Genomic DNA, 26,066 nt, shown 5'->3' on the forward strand with positions numbered 1-26,066 from the left:
CACACACACACACACACACACACACACACACACACAGGAGCAACAATTCGAGCCACGCCACTAAAAGTGGCCTTCAGCTCTACCTGCTGTTCTTTTTGTACACACTGCACGCACACGCACTTTTCTTCCCCGTCCTCGCTGATTGATGAGCGAAATAAATATTTTGGACTCGCCCATCTCTCCCGCCACGGTAAGATGAATGTCTCCGAGAAAGGACCGTTCATTTAGTAGCCCTCCATTTATTTCACACACGCGCGTGCGCGCGTGCACAGCCACGTTGTGGTACACGGATGGCGTGCCAGAAAATCTCAGCACATCAGCAGTTTGCGCGACGCCCAGAGCAGCAGCCAAGCAGGTCGCCGCGCGAGTGTAAATTAGCAACAGAAAGAGAAACGTTTCCAGTTGAGAATTTAGGGCCGACGCAAGTGTGTGTGCGTGTGTGCGTGTGTGTGTGTGTGTGTGTGTGTTGCACAGACAATTGCACTTCCTGCTTGCCAAGATGAATGCCGCCCTCGAGGAAAGAGGAGAGAGGAAATTCCTCTTGAATGTGGTTTGTTGTTGTTGTTGTTTGGTCAACGCTGCAGGAAGTCGGTCAGGACTGGTGAGCGAATGCAGGTTACGACTAACCCATGAGTGTGTGTGTCTGCGAGTGTCCGTTTCAGTTGAACGAGATGTTGTTGATCTTCACTCAATGATTAACTGGCGTGGCGAAGAGCTTCTGCTCTTTGCTCACGTGCCTGAGCGGACACTTTGTTGTTGTCTTTCTGCTCTATTAATCGTCCTGCTAAAGGAACGTGAATGAATGATGACCCTGCAAAACCAAGTCCGAGATGTCTTTTGAAATACACGACAGTGATGTTTGAAGATATTTGCTCAATGTGTGGTACTCAGTTGTAGCGTTCGAGCTTGGGATGGGCGAGGACCAATAAAAAGCTTATTTTAAGGAATCGGGTACTCGCGGAGGCAGCCAATACCAGCCGCCGATACTTGCGCAAAAAGTGAAAGCGCTCAGTCCTCGCAGGGCGAAATGACACCTCTCCGTTTTTGGTTTTCCACAAAATGTTTTAGGAGCAACCAACAATGACAATCCCTTCATTTTGGTATAACTACACGATATGCATGAATTGAACTTTTTCTTCAAAACACCATCCACAAACAAAACATGTTGCCAAGTTGTCGTCGGCTTCAAGTCATCTTTCAACGGGAGCAAAGTTTGTTGTTGGCTATGAATTGGTATAACTACATGATATGCATGAATTGAAATTTTCTTCAAAACACCATCCACAAACAAAACATGTTGCCAAGTTGTCGTCGGCTTCAAGTCATCTTTCAACGGGAGCAAAGTTTGTTGTTGGCTATGATGTGCCAGTTGTTGTTCTCGGGGTCAGAGTTGCGACGGGCCCAACCACAGAAGTACCCCATCAGCACTTTGTTTGGTGGGAATGTTTCTCGCTAGCCCTCCCGCTGAGTGAATGACTGTCGGCCATTTGTTGGCGTCCAAGCGGGAGAGTGTCCGGCGTCCTATAACCACCTCGCAGCTGCCATTTGCTGCCCACCCAAGCCACCTTTGTTTGTTTGTTTGTTTGTTTGTTTGTTCTACTTTCGGTGCCACTCACACAAACTTTGAACTTGGTTCAGTTCCGAGAAGAGCTTCGCCATTTTCTCGATTCAATTCCATTTGATTCGTGCTAGCTTACCCAAACAACAAAGCGATAAGCAGAAAGGAGCTAGTTCACAAAAGCACAGTCGGCATTCTCGCGATTTTTCAAACGCGTAAATAGCAACTTGAATTCCCGTGACGAACCAGGCAAGATTTTCACATTCGCATGCCTGTGAAAAGAAAGAAGCCTTGTGGAAGGCGACGAAGGCACTGATGAGCTTCAGTGTGGGTTGACCGGTTATTATCTGCTGCCGCCTTGTTTGTCAGGGGTTAAAGTTGAGGGTTGGAGATGCGGTGGCGCCACCTCACCAGGCGAAGCCTCCCTAAAGGTTACATCAGGTCACTTGGCTTCAAAGGGATCACTTTTGGCTTTTGGTCCCCACGAGGAACATTTTCAGCCTTTTGTGTGTTTTGCTATGTAGGTCAATGAATGGAAGAATTGAATGATGGGTGGACAGACGACTGGATGTTTTCTTATTCCCGTGACACAAATCAAATTGTCTCCATAATCGTGACTTCATAATCACCTACTTATCAAAAATATCGACTGACAAATGTTGACTCTCGGCCTTACCTTGTTTTTTTTTAAATGTATGTATTTATTTATTTTCTTTTTGTCATTGAGGTCTGGACGACAGCCTGCAGCAGTACCTCCCGGCCTTCAGGTGGCAGCAGGTGGATGGCGAGAAGCTTCTGAAGATGACGCACCAGGAACTGAGTGCGCTGGGCGTGCTCAGGGTGGGCCATCAGGAGCTCATGATGGAGGCCGTCGATCTGCTCTGTGCGTTGGTACGCCATCGTCGTGGTTGACGGGAAGGCAAATGTTTTCTTACAGATCGAAAAAAAAACCCACCCAAATCTCTTTTACATCACAAGAAATATTGCACTCGACAGGAAAGGACTCTCTGAAAGTACCCAGTAATGATCCGATTAGAATAGCACTAGACGATAGCAAAAAGTGACACGCCCTGACTACTTGGCAGCGGTTTTCCATCTTCTTCCATCCAAAATGAGTCTTTTGTGCTCTTCGTTGCTTTCCCTCGGAGAAGAACAACGGCGTGGAGTCGGACAAACTGAAAACGCTGGTGGGCAGGATGAGGCTGGCCTACCGTGACCTGAGCGGCGCCGTGTCGCAGCGCCGGAAGAACCCCGCCTATCACAGCAGCGGCGCCCACCGGCCCTCCAATGACTTCCTTACTGCCGTGGTGGAGCTCATCGCCGCCGCCAAGAGTCTGCTGGCCTGGATTGACAGGTGGGTGATGATGACCCCCCCCCCGCCACCCCCAAAAAGCCTCAATCATACATCATTGTCCTCCATATTGAACATTCAAAAGTGGTAGAGTCATGCTAGCAACGTAGCAGCCGTGGCTAACAACGTCTTGTGTTTATGTTTCATGCGCACTCATGTTGGTGAGGGGCGTGGCTTTGATCACGCGCATAACTCCCCCTTTCAACTTCTTAAAAGACACTTTGGAAAGGATTCCTTGGCTGGCCTGTTCTCACTTTGTGGCTCGTCCATTTCTCCAGACAGGAATCAAAACATTCATTTGTCATTACCGGCTAAAATTGAAAGTTTCATATCATTCCAATCTCATTTTATGCCATCACCCTTACAAATACACAGCTTACAGATGATGCGCCAAAGACTCTCCGTAACGACCCAGGCTAAACTTCACTCTTCCCCAGCATGCAAGAGATGTGTCACTTCGTCATGTCACCTTGACAGAACTACTCCAGCCTACTACTTTCTTATTTTGAAAGGGTTTTGGCAGATCTTGTGATGTCTCATGTCTCGCTTGGAATAGGATGCAGAGAAATAAAAAAATTAAAAAAACACTGAAAAATCAACACAGGAACCCCGATTCGAGCATCAAACCCCACAACCGTGATGCAAATGTGCTAACTGCTAGCCGATGTGCTCTACGAGCCAAACAAACACTTGGATTACTCTCATTGAATTCCCAACATTTCTAGTGGGACTTGTGCTTCCCCACCCTCATGACTGTCACTCAAATTTTACGCTTTGAGACGTACCAGCTCATTATACGCACGCAGACACACGTCTGCGCTTCCTTCGTGTTAGGCCTGTACGAGCCTGAAGAACATTCCCCACGTTTGACACGTGTCACTGCCATCATGGTTGCTTGTTTTCTCTTCTTTACATTCGTGTGAGACCTCTCTCGCTTACAGATGACAAAAACACGCAGGGCACGAATTGACAAACAAGCGACTGGTCGCTAGCCAACGTCAGGGCACGGGCAACCACCGTACGCGAACCATATCATACATTTCAGGATCCTAGCAAGTGCAATGGCGTACAAGTGATGACATCATCAGCCGTCTTCATCCTCTTATGCTAATACTTCAGAAGCAAGAGTAAGTTTGAAGAAATCACAGCAGGATTAGTAGTTAAGGGAACAACGATGCTTTTGTTCTTCTTGATCTAATGTGTCAGAGTAGGGAGAAGAATGCTGGATTTATTATTCTTATTATTTTTTTCGGAAATCTCATTATTCATTGCAGTTGCAGTGTTCTGTGAAGCACTTTGTGTTATTGTTAGTTTTTTTTTTTTTTTTTTTTAGTATGCAAGGTACGATGTCACTGAAAGTTGTATTTTTGTTTTTGTTGTTTACAGGACTCCCCCGACGAGCGCCACTGACTTCACATCAACAAAAAGTACCATCGTTCAACTGTGTCTGGAGCTCACCTCCACCGTCCAAAAGGTCAGTCAGACAGTTAGTCCCGCCCCTGTCGACACACTTCCTGTTGTTATCATCCGGCCTTCCTCTTCACTTTGCGTTTATTTGTTGACGTGATGAATAAATACTAGATCAGTCGCAGTAAAATTCCAACATTCACACAGACAGTCTACACTCGTATTAATAACAACCAACGAAGCACACAGTCAAAGTAGGAAAAAAACACAAAGATCTGGATTCATTCTTCAATTCAGTGGATTTTGCGCTGCTCCTCCTGCTGTATGCACTTTGGCCACCGGGTGGCAATATAATCGATCAGACAAACAGTCGAAGAAGCGAGACCCACTAAGCTGCAATCTTATTGATCGCTGCATGTGTTGCTGCACTGTTGGTGTTCACATATGCGTTCCATCAAGTGTTGTAACAGCGCCCATAGATGCTAGTTTTATTAGCCTGTTTATGGTGTTTCACCTTATATGATAGCATTAAGCTCCCATACTTGATAAAGTAATGTGGTTGTTTTAAATATACAACATGTCATCCACTTAGTTTTTTTTGCTTCATTTGCCAGACTTAAATTATTTCCGAGCTTGTTTTCTTAGCCTCACAAACTTCACATGAGCCCGTTTAATCTCATTGTTCGTCAAAGTACCTCCAAAAAAAAACGTCCACACTCACTTTGGTTTATGTTTTGCCCTCACAGGATTTCACTGTTTATGAGATGGAAGAGAAAAGCCTAGAAGTGGTCAGTCGTTTTCTTTTTCTACACACACGCGCACCCACACACACATAAGCACATTCATGCACACACACACTTCCTTTTCCTGTCCCGTGTTGTGTGCTGCTGTTTATTCAGCTCGGGATCGTCGACTTCCTGTCTTAGATGGGGCTTCCTGTTGGACAGCCTTTTGTTCGCTGCATCCCCCAGTGTTGCTTGTCTTTTCCTCTCCAAACCTCCAATAATAAATAAATAAATAAATAAATAAAATGCCTGCTACAAACAGCAATGCTTTTAACATCAAGAATTTTGAGCGATACGAGTCATGGTGATTGAAGAAATACAAGAAGCTAGCTAGCTTTTGTGTCCACACGCAAGAGAGGGAAATATCCTCAAAATGGGCCCGGTTATCAGTACTCTGCTTTAGTCGTGCTATGTTCACCTTGTAGGACTCTTCACCAAATTCAAGTTACAAATAAGGGAGGACTTCTCCCTCAAGTGTTTCCTGCTTATTTTGGTATTTCCTGTGTCAGTTGCCGTTTTCCTGCGCTAAGGCGCTCCCATGTATGTATGGGTGTTTCAGTCTCAAGCTCTCAACAGCCTCTGTGAAAAGATGGCCCAGGCGACCTCCGACTCGTCTAAGAATGACCAGTCGTGTGTGGAAGAGGTTAACATCTCCAACATCAAGCCGGGAGAAGGCCTGGTGAGCACGGGTGGAATTTGGCGGCCTCTAGTGGTCATTTTGTAGATTGCGTGCAGCAGTCACCCGGTGTGTGATGCCTCCTAGGGAATCTACATCAAGTCCACCTACGACGGCCTCCACATCGTCACCGGAACCACTGAGAACGTGAGTCGAACTCTTGTCAGGACCTTTTTTCTTCTTTTTTTGTCATGACCGTTTTTTAATGCATCCTGTATGGACTAAAATTCAAATTTTTTGAAACAACAAACAACGAGACACTTCCCACTACTTTTTTCCTTGTTCAAAAAGAAAATCATTGTTTTTATTATCATCCCATGGATGTCTATTTGCAACTTTAGTCCCCAGCAGACAAGACCAAGAGGATCCACGCCGGCGACGAGGTGATCCGAGTCAACGAGCAGACAGTGGTGAGTGAAGCCGACACGCAGGCGTCCCGCACCGGAAGGGCCGCGCCCCCCTCACCGCCTCTCTGCTCTGTGATTGGTCCAGGTGGGCTGGCAGCTCAAGCACCTGGTGGCCAAGTTGAGGGCGGAGTCTGGCAACGTGCTTCTGGTGGTGAAGAAGAGGCCGTCGGGAACCACCGGTGCTTTTTCTCCCGCGCCGCTCAAAAACATGCGCTGGAGGCCCCCCCTTGTTCAGGTGAGCCCTGATGTGATGTCATAGTGTGATGTCACAGTGTTTGCACACATACTACTGCTTACTGACCTGTTTCCACGGCAACATTGCAGACATCATCGGGCCTCCCCAGGTGGCATCATCCTTCGGAGACCACCACCGCTGGCGGCAAGACGCCCATCTTGGATCTGTACATCCCCCCTCCACCCGGTGCCTCGTACTCGCCCGTGTCAGTGGAACACTTTCAGCTTGCAGCTTCCTCCTCTGCTGACCTTCACCCACAATGCATTTCTTCATCTGGGTCACTCAGTGAGGTCATTCCAAGCGCCAAGGCACGGCCGTGGTCTCCTACCTCATGCCTGGATGTTGACGTGTGCGGCGCCACCAGAACCGCCATCAACAACGCTCTTCAAGATCAGCTGCCCAGCTTGGTCCCGCTGCCGGTTCCGGTGCCGGTCCCGGTCCGACTCCGACAGCGCCACAGTGCACGCGGTAAGAGCACGCACGAGAAATACCGTATTGGCCCGAATATAAGACGGTATTTTTTGCATTGAAATAAGACTGAAAAAGTGGGAGTCGTCTTATATTTGGGGTCTAGACATTATACCCATTCATGACGCTAGATGGCGCCAGAGATCATTGAAGCGAATGCTGAACTTGACTCCCCAGGCCAAAGCGAACCCCTGTCACGAAGAAGAAAAATAAAAAATAGCGGTAAGAAAGAAAAGAGAAGAAAATAATAGAAGAGATAATAGAAAATGGAGAAGCGTAGCGACAATCTGGAGAAAAGTGGGTCGAAGATCGGCCAGGTTAACCGGCAGCTGAGGAGAAGTTATGATGTAATTTACATTTCAAAAACCAGAAGCCATTCATTTACGAATGTGATTGCACTTTAGTTTACATATTTAAATGTTCAGATATTAAGATTTGAATGAGGCAAAATAACATGCTTTTTCTCTCAAATATATTGTTAGAATCATTTGTTTCAGATGGACTGTAATTATTTTCTGTATAAAAATTAATTTGGTGTTCAAAAAGTCTTTTTTCAAACTTGAGTCTTGAAAAAGAAGGGGTCGTCTTATAATCAGGGCCGTCTTGTATTCGGGCCAATACGGTATTTAACTTGAACAAACAGTCAAATATGAAATACAGTTTTACTGTACTAAAAAAAGTTCACTACAACTGATCAGTACTTAAGAAATGTACTGCACTGTCCAACTCTCCGATTCCTTAATCACGAGATGGGGAGCTTTATTGGACTTTTTGAGACCTATCTAGGTTGACAACAAGATGACTGACTAATGTTTGTTGTCAATGCGGGTGCAGGTAAACCTCGACCCGTGTCCATGCCTGCTGACGTCCTCTCAGGCGTGTCTTGCCAGCGCGGCGCTCCAGGATGGAAAGGTAGATCAAGATAAAGTTGTGTGAGGTCAGACAAGACTCTATATGAAACAAATTCGGATTTGAACCCACAACTTCTGATCTGTAAAGCAGATTTGTTATCTAGTCGGCCGCCGTGCCGCCTGACTCAAATCAAAACACGGATTTTTAAAAACGAATTCTGAGCTTTGACTTGGTGGTACAGGAGGCAGTCGTCTTCAGCGCTACCTGAGCAACGAAGGCATCGGCAGCATCACAGAGGAGGCGGAGCATAAAAAGGAGGAAGAACATTGCTTCCCGGTGCCGTACCGCCGGCACCCGTCCGTCCGTGGCGTGGACCACATCCGGGGCAGCCGCTGCTTTATCAGCACTGACCTGCACAACAGCACCACCATCCCTTACCAGGAAGTGGCGCCGAAGAAGGAGGCCTCCGCGAAGGCCAGCACCAGCACCGCCGTCGCTTCTTCGCCCTCCAGCAAACAGTCGACATCACTGCTCGGAGGCTGGCTGGCTCGCCTCAGGCTGCTCAGCCACTGACAAACTGACAGGTTTTGATTGACAACTCAAACAGCTAAGTGGTTTGCAAAGCGCTCGTGGGACTCACAGCCTGCAGCCTTCAAGTCATTTTAATCGCTCAAGTGCCTTTTGAATTGCGATATTGACCCCCCCAGCCCCCAAGTTAACGGTTGCACCACTTGGCCAACTGTTTACGTGTTCGTCGTCTGAACTTTTTCATGTTTTTGAAAACGTGCAATAACTCACAATACACTGGTGCATTAATCATTTATTTTTGATCGTGTTTAACATTGATGTCACGGCAGCATCTTTGTACATTTCTGCTTTGCGACTTCTTCAACATGTGGAAGGTATTATAAATAAAGCCAACTCAACATGTAAAGATTCTCTTTATTTTGATGCACGTTCATTGTAAATAACACAAAGGGTACATCGTATAAAAAAAAATTTGAAAATGATTTCCAATGTTCAAAGGGGAAAATGATGTCTTATGGCTTCTGATCAGAGTAACTTGGTATTCACACTATATTACATTGACAGAAATAACAAAATATTCATGTAAAGGACGTTGTATTTTTTAATTTCCCTTTCAGCAGAATCTTCTTTTATTTTGAAGGCGTGCCGACAAGGACAATGGCCGATTTGACGACTTATTGCCACGGCATTAATAGATTTGGACACGGAAAACGAAGATTGACAAATGCATAATTTCAACGGTTTAAAGATACTTAGCCTGGTTGAAATTGCCATCAAGGTAAAACAAAGTGTATTTCTGACTTGTTTTAATATTTATGATTCAATGAGTTTCATTTATGACGCCTTGCAGAAGTCAGGCACGCTTTGAGCATTTAGCTCCCTGCAGTGAATGGCGTTCTATGCTAAAAAAAAAACAAACAAAAAAAAACAAAAAACAGCTTTTATGGAGTTGTTAGTTTTATTTTCTCGCTCATTCGATGTAAGTTGTTTGTGTTGGAGTCTTCAAAGGTGAAGAAGAAAATTTAGTAGCAAAAGTAAAAACTTCCCCTTTTGCCGTTTCCACGAATGTCCACTTGGTGGCGCCATTTCATCATTTCCTAAAAGTTGAACGCCGCTAACTGGTCGAAAGATTGTTTCATTTGAAAAAGAATATTCACTCGTTTCTGTTATCTGGAACATTTGATCAACGATGTGTTGTGATCGAGAAGTGTCATAAAAGTCTTCAAGTTATTAAACATAAATAAATGTACACACGGTCTGCTGAAAAAAAAAAAATAAATCTATGACGTAATGATTTGATCCTCGGAAAGTGCATCCGAGTGGGACGACACATTTCTGCCGGTTTGCCTTGGTCAGGCGCGCGCACACACCGGCTGGCACGCGCAGCGAGCAAAGTGGAAAGGGTTTGGGTTCTCGGGCACAACCGAAGACACTTGTGGAGACAATCAGGCGCCCAAAATGACGTTCAGCCACTTTGCTGTGGGACAAGTTAAGGAATCTTCTCATTCTTTTTGTCGTTCTTGTGGGTATTTGTGTCTTTTTTATTTCGATGAGCCATTAATTTCTCCTTTTGCTCGTTTGAACTGCGAAACGACATAAATTGCGAATGTGTACTTTTGGGGCCCGCAACGAGCGATGATGTCATGTGAGGCGTTTAAGGCCCCTCGGGAGTGTTTTGGGGGCTGTCAGGAGGCCCTCGACTTTTTATCAATTTTGAAGCACGTCTAAGCATTTCCGCTCACATTAGAATTTATCCAAGAATGGAAAGCAGCCCGTTTGGAAAATCATCTTTTTATCCGTTTGTCATCGTCTTGATGATGATTTTACTCACCTGTGCTTCAGTTTTTGCTAATTCGATTTTTCTTATATGAAATGTTGGCTTTTGTCAGACTTTCATTGCAATGTGCTCAATTTCGAATATTTGTGTGTGCGCTAAGACAAAATCTCATTTTAAATTGTTGGTCTACATTAAATAGGGATAATTAATTCTGAAAGGAATGCTCGGTCCTTTCTAACCATTATCTACAATTCATACTTTTACTCCTAATTAGTATTATCACTAAGTCCTGCCAATCTAAAAATCATAGCAAATTATTAATGATAAATTATGATAACCGTATTGCTAGTTCTGATTCAGATCACTTCACAACGTAACAAGAGGGGAAATTGTGTTTCTTAGCAGGGTTGATGTTTCCACCTGTTCACATTTTAACTGTTCCGTTAAAATATGTTAATCTTTGATTTGTTCTAGTCAGTATTTTTTTTTAATTACTTTTGCAACAAGTGATGCATTTTTGCGCATTAAATTTAATGAGGAGATTAGAGAAAAGTCCTACGGGCTGTTTGTTTTATCATGATTGGCTTTCCGTTGTCTTTTCGTTAATCGGGATTTCACCATAGCTCTGAAGGGATTGAACCTCACCAACCACACATTTAAAAAACTAATTCTACTTTGGACCAGAGGTAGCCATTCACTAGAGGGCACTAGGTCACCGCCCCCACCTCTGTCCGTGGTCACCATATTACTTAGAAAATTATTTTTCAAAGATATCAATTTTGAAGTTGAACCCACAATTGATTTTCAGTGAAATGAATGTGAAAATGTACTTTGGATGATTGAGGCTGTCATTTGACTTGGTGACCTGATGTGTTTGTGTGTCGGCAAACTGTGAGCAGCATTCAAATCTTGTCGCTTCGCGCCAGGAAGTGATGCTTGCACTCTGAGAAATAGGAAGTGAGAGGACGCCAAAGAGGGCAAGCGGGACGCCACTCGTCGCCGTCCATGTCGTCCGAAACCAGCTCGCCGTCACCTTCTTCCCGGGCTCCCTCGCCGTCACCCGTCCCGCCCGGCGGCCGACCGAGCGTCTCCGCCCACGGCATCTCCTTCCTGCTCCAGATGGGACTGACCCGGGAGCCTTTGACCCTGGACATCAACTACTTGACGCTGTCGGCCATCGCCGAGCTCGTCTGCGCCGCCGTCGATCACAAGGTACAAGTGAAAAGTCACCGTGGTCTTGCCTTGGACTCGGCAACACACTTACTTGTGCTTCCTCAGCTAGGTGACGCGAGATGCATTCATATAGATATTAAAAACATTTTAGAACAGGAGCAAAAGTGAAGTAAGATCAACTACTTCTTGTTTGGTCATCACAATCAACCACACCTTGATTGTTGCACTTCCCCATTCTGTGTGTTTGTGTTGTGTGTGAAACACGAAACAAACATCACCCTTTGTTGCCGTCTCGACGTAAGGACACTCCACTGGCATCCTTGTCAAGCGTGCTGGTTGCCATGGCGACCAAGGCCAAGTGCTGCTCACGTGCACGGATTTGACTTGACGTTGTCGACTCAGACATTTACGTTTTTAATCCTCGTGTTAAATGTTTCCAAACACATCACCTTCACTTTCCACATTCTGATGACTAAATCCTCATTTGACCTTCGACCTTAAATGTCACACATGCTGCTGCCGTCTGACGTCAAGATTTACAGCGGCAGACTCTCTTCCCATGGCGCCCCCTAGAGGTGTCAAATAGCTGCATGCTCATCAGTAGAAAATTTGCTGCCATCATGACCACGGCCGCAAAAGTTGCTTTGCGCCTGAACTAGCAAATCAGGAAGTGAGTTTGTGTTTGATGTAAATGATGATGAATCTGAGCAGGAAATCAGTTATCGTGTTTGCATGAACGCCGGCACGCCAGGTCCACGTTTCACTTTTGAAAACAGCCCAAACGTGAGATATACATATTGACATGAGCATTAGCATGCTAACCTTTGCATGTTAGCATAGCCGTCAGATCAAGGCAGAAAAAGAGTTGATTGCGAGTTGAGAATATACATATGGCCATCGACCCAGAATGCATGTTCTTCAGTTGAAATGTGTGTCCGTGTGTGTGTGTGTGTGTGTGTGTGTGTGTGTGTGTGTGTGTGTGTGTGTTTGCTTTTTATAGGATTAGTGCTCTCATAAGTCTGATGATAATTTCCTGAGTGCACTGCAATTTATAGGGCGACATTTGTTCTGCCCCCCGCTGGTCAAAAGATGTCACCATCTCATCCCAACATTCGGGGTACAAAGGTCATGGGTCAGCCCTGACTGAGGCCTCTCGTGACTTCAACCAGTTTGTTTGTGAGAGTGTGGTGTGTGTGTGTGCATGTGTGCGCGCGCGTGCGCCTCAGTTAATAGCAGATTAAAGACCGACTCAGTGTGCATTAAACACTTGCTTGCCCATTAAAAGACACCCAAAGTAAAATGAAGGCCAGCATTCAGTTATATTTTCTTTTTCTTTCTTCCTGAGGTCAAACCCAGGGCAAAATAATAAAAATCAGCTCAAAGCTCAACTGTGAAGTAATTTTAGAAAATCCCAAACAAAATATATTTATGTCACAAGTAACAAAATACATAAAATTAATTAACATAAATTTGACCAAGTAATCGTTTTGCCAAAGTGAGATTCTGACAAGCGTCAAAACCCGGAAGTGTGACATCACTTTAAGACAACAATCCCCGGGGCTCACTATGGAAAGTGAACAGAGCCAGTCAGAAATCGATTCGGAAAGCGACATTTCAAACTTATCGGAGGGGTTGCAGGTGTTTGAAAAGTTGGAGGAAGAGGAGGTTGTTGGCAAGATGTATGTTGGACCATACATGTACGAGCCAGATGCTCAGGATGTGGAAAATGGTGCGCCTGAACGGCCATACAAGGAGTGGAGCCGAAACACATCGGGATCAGAAGAATGCTTGTAACAATGAATTATTATCAACACCAGTGTGAAATTCATTCTCTTTGCGCGAATAAAACTGTATCGTTCCAATTTTCTGGTCCATTTCTGTGCTCTATTTTTTATAACTCTAATGGCAAAGGGTAGTAAACAGGACAAACAACAATGCATTACAATGGCTGACTGGCTACTCGGCATTCTGTAAATGATGTCACTCGCCGGAGATTGCCGAACAAAAAATGCATTTTCGTTGCTCAGCGCATTGCTATTGGTCAAACTATGAACCTGAGTGGGTTGTTCAAAAAAAGTTTCGAAAAGTATGCTTGAAATAGTTTCAACCCTAACTATTACTCAAAAGGTGGTGAGCTTAGTTCACACCTGACCTTTAATGTTTCACATCTTTGGAATGTCAGTTGAACTGTGTGTCTGTGTGTGTTTGTGCGTGCGTACATGTATTTTTCCTCCTTCGTTGTAAAAATACGTTAGCTTCACTGAAGATGAATAAATTGCCCAGGGGTGCGAATATGAGTTTGTCCGCACGGTATGTGTGAGTGGGCGATGGTAGCATTTCATGTTTCTCTTCTTCCACGTCAGTTCCCAGAATGCGGTTTCTTGCGGATGCACGACAAGATCCTGCTCTTCCGCCATGACATGAACTCGGAAAACATCCTGCAGCGAGTTACCGCCGCCGAGGACATACGCGAAGGCGACCTGGTGGAGGTGGTCGTGTCGGGTCAGCGGGCGGTCGTCGCTCTTCATCGTCTGAAACGCGATGTTCTTTCCACTGGTGACGTCGTATTCTCTGATCGCAGCTCTCGCCTCGTCCGACGACTTCCAGATCTGCCCCCACGTGCTGTACGTGCACTCATACCGCGCGCCTGCTTTCTGCGATCACTGCGGCCAGATGCTCTGGGGACTCGTTCGCCAAGGCCTCAAATGTGACGGTAACACACCTGCCTCAAGTTGAACAAAGCTTGAAAGTTGAAATGTTTAAAGCATTATCTCATTCGTAGATAGATAATTGTACAAATGGTTTAGTATCAATTCAAGAGTGGTGAGCCACAGGGGTCAATGCTGGGGCCTTTGTTGTTTTTATTGTACATGTATGATTTCTTTTTGCGGGTGATACTACTATTCAATTAGCATTTGTACAGTTGCACTTAAGTTAAACATATTTGTTGTAGAAATAAGAGTTAAAATAGATCATGAAGAAATAGAGTAGAGAAGTAAACAAATTAATTCCCTCGAGTCATACCCAACGCTAAACTGTCCTGGAAACCTCACATTGGCAATGTTAAAACAAATGTGGCCAAATGCATATCAGTAAAAAGTGAAAAGCGGTACTAAGTAGGCTCCACCTTACTGTTCACTGTCTTCTCCTTTCTTGGTTTGGCTTTCTTGACATATGAGGTCTGAACCCACAGAGACAAAAAGAGTGTATGTGCTCTTGTGCAGGTTGTGGTCTGAATTTCCACAAGCGTTGTGCGTTGAAAATCCCAAACAACTGCAGCGGCATCAGGAGGAGACGAGCCTCTGTCTCCCTGAGCAGCACTCCCGCTTCTCTTGCGCGCCCGCCTTCGGTAGACTTCCCCAAAACTTGCAACACGCCGCATGATGAGGTACCGGGGTTCTCTCCAAGTTCTCGTCCACAACCAACAAATACCTTATAGCTGACTTCAAGTGTTACATTTGCATGTTACAGTCTACCTTGACATGTGCTTGTAACACACTAGCTAGTCACACTAGCTAGCTTGTAACACATTAGCTAGTCTAGGTTCCCCAAACATCTCTCAAACACACACAAACACGTGCGTTGACAGTGCCTGGAGGCAAAGCAATGGATTTTCCATCCTGTTTCACACAGCCAACAAAGTGAGTCCTGCCCCCCCCCCCCACACACACACACACACACACACACACTCAATGCATCATTAGTGGGTCATACTTGGCACATTGGTCATTAATTGTAGTTTGTGTGTGTGCGTGTGCGTGTGCGCGTGTGCGTGTGTGCGTGTGTGTGTGTGTGTGTGTGTGTGTGTGTGTGTGTGTGTGTGTGTGTCAGAAGAAGGTGGATTATCCAAAGTGGGGCACATGCGGGTTGAGGCCAGCTGGTCCAGATAGGAAGCTGGTTGTTCCGTGGCATGGAAAACTTTCGATTAGTCCAAATGTCCTTTTTGCTTCCTTCTTTGTATTTGTGTGTTTCAGCATTATTATTATTTCTTGTCATCATAAAAAATAATGTCCGGAAAAGTTAATAATTGAGGATTTCATTTCAAATATAATATGCGGGAGGTTTTGTCTATTTTGTGCTGGTGATGCGCTATTGTTCTTTGCGTCTGTGTGAGCAGCAGCGCCTCCCGCTGGGCGGCGGGAATCGTATGCTTAGCGATTGTCCCACCTGGATGGGAAAGACGGTCCCCGGCGGCGTGAAGCTGCCGCACACGTTCTCCGTGCACACGTACGCGCGGCCCACCGTGTGTCAGCACTGCAAGCATCTGCTCAAGGGTCTCTTCAGACAAGGCCTGCAATGCAAAGGTCAGTGGGCTCATCACGCTGCATCGTTACCTTGTCCTGAAGTTTCTGGAACCTTCTGACGTGCCGCCTCTGTTTCAGATTGTAAATTCAACTGTCACAAGAGGTGCGCGGACAAAGTTCCTCGAGACTGCGTGGGGGAAGTCCACTTCAATGGAGGTGAGTCCACATCTTTGTTAATTCGTTACATCAAGTACGACATGTTCATGTGACTTCACGTGCAACTTGTTACGTGTGTCCTGTACTTGAGAAGGGACATGCAGTCCCACTCCGGAAGCCGAATCCACCATTGAGCTGGAGATCAGTGAGGTCGGCAGTGACGGAGGACACAGCGCCGATGAAGAGGACCGAGGGACCACGTTGGAGCACCACAAGATCTTCAACGACGGATCCTGCAAGGACAGCGAGAAGGTTGACGAGACGACGCAAGCTATCAGGTGACATGCACGTCCAGCAAGAACTGTCCTCGGTTTCAAGCTGTTAAAAAAAAGCTATTTGTGTGAGTGTTGGGGCCAGAACAGGAGTTGCAGTATGTGCTCCCTCTTACGTGTTCCAATACAACTCATTACAACGAGGCATTTTAAGCTGTTTTGATTGGCATTTATGTCACTAAGATTATGAAGTGCGAGAAGCCAATGTTTACTGATGTATGTGTTTTTGTGCGTGCGTGCTTGTGCAGTCCGTTGACGAGCAGCAACATCCCTCTGATGCGAGTTGTTCAGTCCATCAAACATTCCAAGAGAAGAAGCTCCACTGTGGTCAAAGAAGGTTGGATGGTGCACTACAGTAGTCATGACAACATGGTCAGTACACACATACACAGAAACGCACGTGAAAATGGACTCTTATGTACCACTCTGACCTTGACGTGTCCATGCAGCGGAAACGTCATTTTTGGTGTCTGGACTGCAAAAGTCTTACGCTCTTCCAGAACCACAGCGGAGCCAAGTTCTACAAGGTACAGACACACAAGATTTGTTTGCACCAAAACTAGACTTGGACTTAGCCTTGATTGAGATCATTTCTTAAACCTGACTTTCATCTGCATTCATCATATATTAGCCTCAGGCTAGATTTATAACTATCGTATTTTCCGCACTATAAGGCGCACCGAAAAGTCTTCCATTTTCTTAAAAGCTCACAGCGCGCCTTAAAATCCGGCGCGCCTTGTGTATGGTCATTACGGTAATACGTCGACCCCAAGATGGCTCCTTGCTGGAGACATGCTTACAATGTTAAAACTTGCTGTTGGTTCAGTGAACTGTGTCGCTGCTTTATTAAATAAGTTTTTGTTGCAGCTGTGGTGTTGTTTTTTTAAAATGCACACTTTATTAATGGTTTTCACAGTCTCAACAAACACAGGTACGTCTTTGTCCGTCTCCGTGCCTTCTCTTCTTCCGTTCGACTCAAGAGGCGTTCATGACCGCCTCCGAAAAACGTAAATTAACGATTCCTTCAATGAAACTACGAAAATTGAAAATAATGCATCAAAACAGAAAATCAAGCGAGGAAATCGCAAAATCAATTCTATAGCCCCACTACAGAATTTATTTTGTGATTTCCTCGTTTGTGAATACAGTACACAACAAAGGAATAAATAACAAACACTTCTGAGACAGTCCAGTCTCCTCCAATTTACTGACATTTGATCGTTCTGTTACAGCTATGCTCAAGGAAATGCCAAAATAAATTCTGTCGGGGGGGGGGGGGCACAATACTATAGAATTTATTTTGTGATTTTCTGTTTTGAGGCATTACTGTATTTTCAATTTTCGTAGTTTCATTGAAGTAATCGTTAATTTACGTTTTTTGGAGGCGGTCATGAACGCCTCTTGAGTGTAACGGAAGAAGAGAATGCACAGAGATGGACAAAGACGTACCTGTAGCTCCATCTAGTGGATGCATTGTAGATTGCGCCTTATATGAAAAATATTGAAATGAAAAAAATTACAAAATAGGCCATTCATTGAAGGTACGCCTCATATTCCAGTGCGCCTTTTAGTGGGAAAAATACGGTACATACTCGACTCGATGTTGACTAAATGTGAATAGATTTACATTCGAATAGTGCAAAGGGGATTGGGCCGTTGGCCAATCCTTCGCACACAGTATGCTACATTCTTGCTTTCAAGAGTTGGAACAGAGCCGACAACAAAGAAGGAAGTAAATCACAGTAAGGGATGAATTCCTCGACAGGAGATTTAGACAAGATGAGATTTAAAGTCCATTCCATTTCAATAAGATCTATTCCGAGACGAGTTTTAGGTTTCGGCTTTGTTAAAAGGTGACATAACAGTTCTGATGCATGTCCTCAGGAGCTGTCGTTGTCCGAGATCCTGCGCGTGGAAGCTACGCAGGAAATCGTCGGCCCGACGGTGGGCAGTAGCCCTCCATGCTTCCGCCTGGTCCTTGCGTCCGGAGTCATCTACTATGTCGGCGAGGACGACCGCGGCGCAGCTCAGGAAATGGGCCGCACTTGGGAGAAGGCCATCCGTCGGGCCTTGATGCCCCTCACCCCCAAATCCAGCCTGAACACCGGAAATGGTCAGGACCACAGTGAGTCATCAATGCCAAAAATATATGTTGATTGTGTCCAAATTTGTGATGTGACAAAAAAAATAATTTATAATTGATCATACAGTGGTACAGTGAAACTCCTCTACAAAGAAATCACGTTTGCAGCAAGAAATTTTTCACAACAGGGGGTTTTTCACTGTAGCAAATTTGATCTCAGATGTAAACACACACACACACAAACACACAAATGTATGTGTACACGCACACAAAAACGTATGTGTACTCTTTATTTTTATTCCAATAGTGCAAAAGAATGAGCATACACTTATTTGACACTTCATATAGTCAGTGTAGAAAGAAAAAAAGGGGAAAGAAATTGCGAAATATACGATCAGCGTTCACTTTCACTTACATCAATTCTTGGATAATGTCTTTTATTTTGTTTCCTCCGTCTTTCATTTTGATCACTTTTACCCTCTCTTCCAGCGTCAGAGCTCTTCTTGTCTTAGCTGCTTGACATCCAAAGGTCCGTTCGTAGCCATTTTAGCAATGCAACGTTCTTGCCGCGTCTGAAACTAACACTTAACAAATACTTCCTGGACTACTGCGCATGTGTCAACCAGTGTGGTGGTTGCTGTTGCCGTTTCCGAACGAAGCAGTAGAGGTCGCTGTTGGATTAGACTTCGTTGTAGTGAATCTCGTCGTGAAGCAAGAGCAGAGAAAAAGATTTCGTATAACGCAACAGAGTTTTTTTTCGTTGTATGGGGGGGCAGGAAAGTGGGAATGGTGTTAATGCATGAAGATTTTTTCACACTAGGGGGTATTTTCGCCAATGTAGGTTTCGTTGTAGAGGAGTTTCACTGTACCTCTACTTACGAAATTAATTGGTTCTGGAAGAAATTTCTTAACTAGAAAATGATGTAAGTAGAGGGGCGTTTTCCATGTAAATGCCCCAAACCGTTCCAAGCCCCCCCAAAATTCAGACATGTTTTCTAAAGCGTAAAAATGCATCAAAATATGTGGCAAATACATGTTACAATTAGATTATTGCACAATAAATGAAAGTTGTGCATAATGTAAATTTCTTTCGTAACAAGAGGCAATATTTTCCTGTTGAGGCGTTTCGTAACTTTTCGTATGAAGAGACCTTCGTAAGTAGAGGTACCACTGTATTACGAGTTAAAACCATAACTATTCCACCAACATTGATCCCACAACACTTTCACAACACTCATCTTCCAACATTACGCTCAGAACGTGAGTGATCGTTCACGCACTCTGGAGTCTTCGCTGCTCTTGCCGCGGATTGGTGCTTTTGATAGCAGCACTTGCATTGATGATGCACCAGGAAGCAGAATCGCGTCTGTGCTAACTCCGAATGGAGCCCGACGTTGCCTGTGAGCCCTTGACGGCCGCCACGAGACCACAACAGTCAGTCACACTCAAGTGATTGTGATTGAAAGGATTTCAGGGGATTTTACGCCTCATCCGGCTCGCTTTTTGTGGGGAATTAACAGAAAGCTTTAACTCCTTTTAGACCTTTTTACCTGGTTAGTGCGCACCCCCCCCACCCCACCCCTTTGCAATCACATTGCACACACCATTATGCTAATGCACGTTACGCAACACACTTTTTTTTTTCTATCAGACCGACCCCAAATGACTGGAAGCTCTCACTCCAGGATCAGGAAGTGCTCCTCACGAGTGACGAAATAAAAGTTGCGTATCAAACATTTCACCAAATGTAAGCAAGGACGGCGGCACAGAGCAGCAGCCCTTTCTGAATCAATAGCGGCACTCTCATGGAAATTCACTGGCGGGCAGGAACTGCGCTGCCTTTATTTTGGTAAACGGGAAGTGGCGATGGGTTTTACTTAGCTAAAAACCAAAAAGTGATGTTGTGGTGTGTCCACAGAGGAGCTGACCAGCAGCATATCAGTTTGCAACTCGCAGATCCAAGAAAACGTGGTAAGTCCTCACGTTCACGACATCGGAAAATGATCTTCCCCTTGATTATGATTTTCCCTACTGTCTTCCTCATCCAGGATATCAGTTCTGTCTATCAAATCTTCTCCGACGACGTCCTCGGGTCAGGACAGTTTGGCATCGTGTATGGAGGTAAACTCATCACGGAGCAACTCGCGATGAGTCTCACAAGTGCGCACTTTGTGGGCTGCAGCCGCCCCCTAGCGGTGTGCCAAAGAACCATTTGACAAGAAATTTTTACTGTATTTCGGTGAAGTTAGACGAAAAGTAATTCCAGTTTTGGTCCTGATTTAGTCATCTGATTGCATTTTAGTTTCAGTCCAATTTTAGTCGACGAAGTTAAGAATTAATAGAGTCGATGTTTTCCTCCATCATACATTCAAAACTTTTATACAGAAAAGCAGAACACCCAATTTGTAAATGTAGTTTAACAAGCAAGACACACATTTAACACACCTGTGCCTTTACTAAACGTTGTTTCAAGGAAAAAATGTTAAAATGTCAATGTTATGCTACCTTAAAACCAAGCAATTAGTTTTCAATGACACAAAAAAAAAAGGCCTCATTGCCCCAGATTTATTACAACGAATGTAATCGTGTTTATGAATCTGTTCGTTCATCTAAATTAAGTGCAGTGTGCAGTCCTTCCCACAACAATGCTGGCAACGCAACCACAGAAGGCGAACATGTGTTTACTTTACATTTTAAGGAAAGCACTGTGCTAATGAGATTCTTCTACGCTTGCCCCAATGAGGTCACCTGTGACACTCTAAATTGTCCCTAAGCGGGAGTATGAGCGTGGATGGTCTCTGTGTGCCCTGCAATTGGCTGGCAACCGGTTCAGGGTGTCCCCCGCCTACTGCCCGAAGACGGCTGGGATAGGCTCCAGCACCCCCCGCGACCCTTGTGAGGATAAGCGGATCGGAAAATGGATGGATGGATGGAACATCTCGGGATGGACATTCTGTAGATGTCTCAAAAAATTCTATGTGTTCTTCCCACGCATTCTTAACGCTAAGTCTTTTTTTTTTTTCAACGTGGAACGTGAAATGACCCACAAATCCTCTGGTCGCTTTCTACCAGCTATGGATGTTATCTCGCGCTTTCACCATCAAATCTTTCTCATCTACTTTCTTCCCAGGAGCGGGATTAAAAGTGGTGACTGGCTTTTGTTCACCGCTCCATTCGGCCTCTGATTGGTTCTCTTCGTGCTTTGTCCCATATGGTTCTTTTTTTCCGATCGACGTATGGATTCCTTCATCTACGTAATTATATTATAGTTGGTCTTTTATTAATTTAGTCATCGTATCAATGAATGACTTGTATTTTAGTTTCTGTTTCGTTTTCACCTGAAAACAAATATTTGCGATGACAATTTTAGTCTGTAAAATGAACAATGTCTTTCACACTATCGGGGACAGCGGTCACTACAGTGGACAGCTTATCATGTTAACAGGTTACACGGCGCACAGGTTAAGAAGTGAATTGTTTTAACGTTTATTTTCGGAAGCTTTCACGTACAATGCATGTTCTTCCAATTGGATTTTGATGATGATGTTGAGACATTTTGACGTGGAGCTTCGGTCGGTGTCGTCTTGCTCAGGCCAGCACAGAAAGAGCGGTCGCGACGTGGCCATCAAGATCATCGACAAGATGAGATTCCCCACCAAGCAGGAAAGCCAGCTGCGCAACGAGGTGGCCATCTTGCAGGTATCGGGGGCCCACTGGTATATTGAGACGGACCCCCTGTCATGAAAACATTGGAATAATACATTCGTCGATTTGGTGCCCCTCTTTGGCAAATATTTTGTTGTGCGCATTCGCAAAGAGTGTCTCGTTTTTCATGTGATGATTATAAACATTTACTCCTTCGATGTTTCGGATGTTTGGTCGAGGATAAGCACCAAAAACAACATACAGTGGCACCTCCATTTTTATTTTATTTTTTATTGTTTTATGCAGTTTTGGATTTTTGATAGTTCTAGATCAGTATTTTTCCCCCAGTTTTCATACATTTGCACACACACAAAACTCAGTCAAATATTTTACTGGAGTGCATGTACGTTAATCTGAAGCACTGCATAAAAAGAAAAAAGCTTAATGGAAAGCAAGACATGTTTTCTCTCTCTGTCTCTGTCTCGCTCTCGCTCTCTCTCTCCCCCTTCCCTTCCTCCCTCCCTCTCTCTAGAACCTGCAGCACCCCGGCATCGTAAACCTGGACTGCATGTTCGAGACTCCCGAGAAGGTATTCGTGGTCATGGAGAAGCTCCACGGTGACATGTTAGAGATGATCTTGTCCAGCGAGAAGAGTCGCCTACCCGAGCGTCTCACCAAGTTCTTGGTGACGCAGGTAAGCGCCACAATTACCGTATTTTTCGGATTATACGTCGCTCCCGATTATAAATCGCACCAGCCAAAAAATGCATAATTAAGAAGGAAAAATCATATATAAGTCGCACTGGAGTATAAGTCGCATTTTTGGGGGAAATTTATTTGATAAAATCCAACACCAAAAACATACATGTCATCTTGAAAGGCAATTTAAAATAAAAATAAAATAGAGAACAGGCTGAATAAGTGTACGGTATACTAACGTTACATGACTGACATGCCTGGTAATGTCACTAACGACGACGTAACATATTAAGAGTTATTCAGATAACACTAGCATGAAGAACATGCTAACAAGTTTACCAAACTATCAGTTTCAGTCCAAATCACTAAATCCAATGAAATCGTCATCCTCGGTGTCACTTTTAAACAACTCCCCCAAAAATCAATGAAATCGTCATCCTCGGTGTCACTTATATACAACTCCCCCAACTCTGGAGGTAGAAGATGCGCCACTTCCTCTTCTACGTCGCTACGTCAGACTCATCGTCGATTTATCAACACAGGCCGACAGCGCCCTCTTGTGGTTGTTAAAATAACGTGAAATGCCATAATCGTGTTAATAATTTCACACATAAATCGCTCCAGAGTACAATAATCATGTGTGAATAATTTCACACATAAGTCGCTCCAGAGTATAAGTCGCACCCCCGGCCAAAGTATGAAAAAAACGGCGACTTATAGTCCGGAAAATATGGTAATCAGTCCAACAAATGCTGGCTTGAGAATAGAGGGCTCCGTCCTTTTAGCAATTACCCACAATGCACTACCGGCGGCCATATTGGAGGGCTGTTCTAAACAAGCCGGTATAGGAGTGCATTGTGGGTAATTGCTAAAAGGACGGAGATTGTTACTATAACCGTTTTTAACATTGAAGAATTACGTTATAACAGCTTGAATTGGAATCTAATGAACACAAAGGAAACAGTATTTTATCATCTTTCATATTTATTGTTTCACCGTTCGTGCATTCATGCGTCACAAATTCGCGTCTCGCGTGTCTAACACAAGGCAATTGGCTAGCTGTTGCTGCTCCCTAGCTGTATGGGAGGGTACTACATGATTACTTTATGGGCGAAAGACCGCACAGGCATAAAAATTGGATATTTTCCCGCGGCATACCTGACAATGTCTCGCGGCACACTGGTGTGCCGCGGCACACCGGTTGAAAAACACTGCTATACACGAAGTCTATTCGTGTATGGCTTGTTTATAACAGCCCTCCAATATGGCCGCCGGTAGTGCATTGTGGGTAGTTGCTAAAAGGACGGAGCCCTCTATTGGCTCGGCCCTCTTCTTCTTCGTCTCCTTTCGGAGTTCATGTTGTTGGGAGTATTACTCAATTAGTCTCACACAACTCGCTAGTGCAGCAAAACAGACAGCACGCTTGCCCGATCCGCTCCGAGGGAAATTCGTTCAAAGCGCCGCTTTCAATTCGAGGACTGCCGATTCGAAACATTGTTTGTCTATTTATTTGGGTTAGTGCATCGCCAGCCATGAACCTCCCGTTCCTGAAGCCAAATAATTTTTTGAGCTTGTTGTTATTTCTGTTGTGCGTAGATCCTGGTGGCCCTCCGACATCTGCACTTTAAAAACATCGTCCACTGCGACCTGAAGCCCGAAAACGTCCTCCTGGCTTCGGCGGAACCTTTGCCTCAGGTGCAAACACGACAATAACAAACGCGTACCGCTCGACATGAACGGTCTCGTCCTTCTCTTCGACCTCTTCTTCAGGTGAAGCTGTGCGACTTTGGTTTCGCTCGCATGATCGGGGAAAAGTCCTTTCGGCGTTCCGTGGTAGGCACGCCGGCCTACCTGGCGCCGGAGGTTCTTTGCAACAAAGGCTACAACCGCTCCCTGGACATGTGGTCGGTGGGCGTCATCATCTACGTCAGCCTGAGCGGAACCTTCCCTTTCAACGAGGATGAGGACATCAACGACCAGATCCAGAACGCTGCCTTCATGTACCCGCCTAGTCCCTGGAAGGAGATCTCAGAGAACGGTAGGCCATTCGGAAACTTATCTGGAGCTCACAGCAGCACCATTTTAGACCATCGTAGGCGATTCGGGGTGGTTGTGAGACAACTCGTGACAAGAAACGAACATTAACACACATTATTAGTCCAGCAGCGTTATACATGTCCTGTCCCAATGCCAACTCTGCAGCCAGTGATGGCCAAGCGGGCGTGTCATAACTAATTGACATGTGAGTCGGGTGTGTTTTAACCTCCTTGGCTGAGTTTCTGTCAAACCCCTGAGATGGATTCACCGAATTCTTGGGGTTCGATCGAAACTAGTTTAAGAACCACTGTGTTAGTGTATAATAATTTCATATAACGTAAATCAGCATACTTTTCCGTGCCCCAACAATTTATACGTTACGTTTACGTTACGATTTATATGTTGTTGTTTTTTTTTTTTGTTTAGTTTTTTTTTATTTAAAATTAGCTTAATAGAATTCACTGAGTCTGAAATAATGACAAACAAGAACTCCATTTACTTATTTAACTCATTCACTCTCAAAGATGTTTTTAAACGTCTTTTCAGACTTGGTCTAGAATTGGCTGGTACTGAATGAGTTAATGAGGTCAATGGGGGAGGGGATCACAAAAATGCATCAATATTTTTTTTTTTTTTTACTCCATTTAGATGGAACAATTTTTTAAAATATAATAATATTTATTTATATATAATAAATAAAATTAATAAAAATAACTGATATAAACTCTCGATTTTTACTTGACTTCATTTTAAGAATTGCACCTGAGTGTACATCAGTAGCGAGCAAAATACCTTCAGTACCGGAACTTGATTTATTTATTTTTGGGTGAGGAATAATAAGAGAAAGTAATTTTCCAAAATGTACACATACATTTAAAAAATATATACGTTTTATTGAATGATTGGTTGACTAATCATAATTATATTCATTCAAAATAATACACTTTAAAAAAAAAAGAGAATGAATCATTGTATACTCCTAAAACTGTTTTTCATACAAAATTTCATTTTAAGAGGGAGGGTTGATCAGTCCCTTTAAAAAAAAAAAGAAAAAAATCCAATGTGGCCCTTGGAGCAGAAAAGCTTGCTCGGTCCTGCACATGAGTGTCCAAAAAAATGTCAGCTCAGCTTTTGAATCAGATGCCGCTGGTCTTGTCTCCATAGCGACGGACCTGATCAACAACCTGCTGCAGGTGAAGTTGAGAAAGCGCTACAGTGTGGACAAGTCCCTCAGTCACCCGTGGCTGCAGGTAAGCCACAAGCTAAAAGGCAAAAAAAACGGACTCGCGCTATCCGGATCGAGTCAGACAAGCGTCCGGTCCTCTAGGACTTTGACACCTGGAAGGACCTTCGCGACTTGGAGACGCGACACGGCGACCGTTACATCACGCACCAGAGCGACGACGCGCACTGGGAAGATTTGGGTGGCGACAGAAGCCGGCAACGCGCAACCATACCTTCCCTGGATCGTCAAGACAAGGAGGACCAGCAGGACTCCTAGCCCTCAAGACGGGTTTCTCAAACATTTGCAATCCGGGGAGACGTTTTTGCAAGGAGCACCCCCAGAATCCGAACTCAGATGCAACATACTTGCCATGCGCAGCCCTAAATACCATTTGGGAATTAAAAAGAAGAAAAAAAATACAGCAGTGT

The 26,066-nt window shown here is 44.6% G+C and overlaps 2 protein-coding genes across 5 annotated transcripts in view; both read left to right on the plus strand.

Annotated features, from left to right (window-relative positions):
• The window catches only part of LOC109516746 (connector enhancer of kinase suppressor of ras 3-like), a 12,033-nt gene extending 3,360 nt beyond the window's left edge, over window positions 1-8,673 (plus strand). The window contains exons 2-13 of the mRNA XM_019871515.1: window positions 2,286-2,449; window positions 2,710-2,912; window positions 4,296-4,383; window positions 5,063-5,104; window positions 5,661-5,780; window positions 5,865-5,924; window positions 6,119-6,187; window positions 6,270-6,419; window positions 6,509-6,624; window positions 6,706-6,887; window positions 7,722-7,799; window positions 7,981-8,673. Coding sequence (XP_019727074.1) covers window positions 2,286-2,449; window positions 2,710-2,912; window positions 4,296-4,383; window positions 5,063-5,104; window positions 5,661-5,780; window positions 5,865-5,924; window positions 6,119-6,187; window positions 6,270-6,419; window positions 6,509-6,624; window positions 6,706-6,887; window positions 7,722-7,799; window positions 7,981-8,312 — 1,604 coding nt within the window. The 3' untranslated portion in view covers window positions 8,313-8,673. The remainder of the gene's footprint in view (window positions 1-2,285; window positions 2,450-2,709; window positions 2,913-4,295; window positions 4,384-5,062; window positions 5,105-5,660; window positions 5,781-5,864; window positions 5,925-6,118; window positions 6,188-6,269; window positions 6,420-6,508; window positions 6,625-6,705; window positions 6,888-7,721; window positions 7,800-7,980) is intronic.
• A 2,195-nt stretch (window positions 8,674-10,868) lies between these two features.
• LOC109516744 (serine/threonine-protein kinase D3-like) lies at window positions 10,869-26,055 on the plus strand. 4 transcript variants are annotated; one of them, XM_019871514.1, is made up of 18 exons: window positions 10,869-11,256; window positions 13,581-13,719; window positions 13,799-13,930; window positions 14,442-14,605; window positions 15,332-15,521; window positions 15,600-15,677; window positions 15,769-15,955; window positions 16,198-16,321; window positions 16,399-16,476; window positions 17,834-18,062; window positions 19,951-20,003; window positions 20,081-20,153; window positions 21,625-21,731; window positions 22,210-22,371; window positions 23,973-24,071; window positions 24,147-24,414; window positions 25,578-25,663; window positions 25,741-26,055. In XM_019871514.1, the coding sequence occupies exons 1-18, from the start codon at window positions 11,050-11,052 to the stop codon at window positions 25,912-25,914; spliced, it is 2,550 nt and encodes an 849-aa protein (XP_019727073.1). In that variant the 5' UTR covers window positions 10,869-11,049; the 3' UTR covers window positions 25,915-26,055. The 4 variants fall into 4 exon arrangements, with proteins under 4 accessions (XP_019727073.1, XP_019727071.1, XP_019727070.1 ...); XM_019871512.1 differs by having other exon boundaries at window positions 10,870-11,256; window positions 15,772-15,955; window positions 17,834-18,074; XM_019871511.1 differs by having other exon boundaries at window positions 10,870-11,256; window positions 15,335-15,521; window positions 17,834-18,074.
• Window positions 26,056-26,066: the final 11 nt, after the last annotated feature.

This window comes from Hippocampus comes, unplaced genomic scaffold (genome assembly GCF_001891065.2).
Source record: "Hippocampus comes isolate QL1 unplaced genomic scaffold, H_comes_QL1_v1.1 scaffold100, whole genome shotgun sequence".
In the NCBI taxonomy this organism is placed as follows: Eukaryota; Metazoa; Chordata; class Actinopteri; order Syngnathiformes; family Syngnathidae; genus Hippocampus; species Hippocampus comes.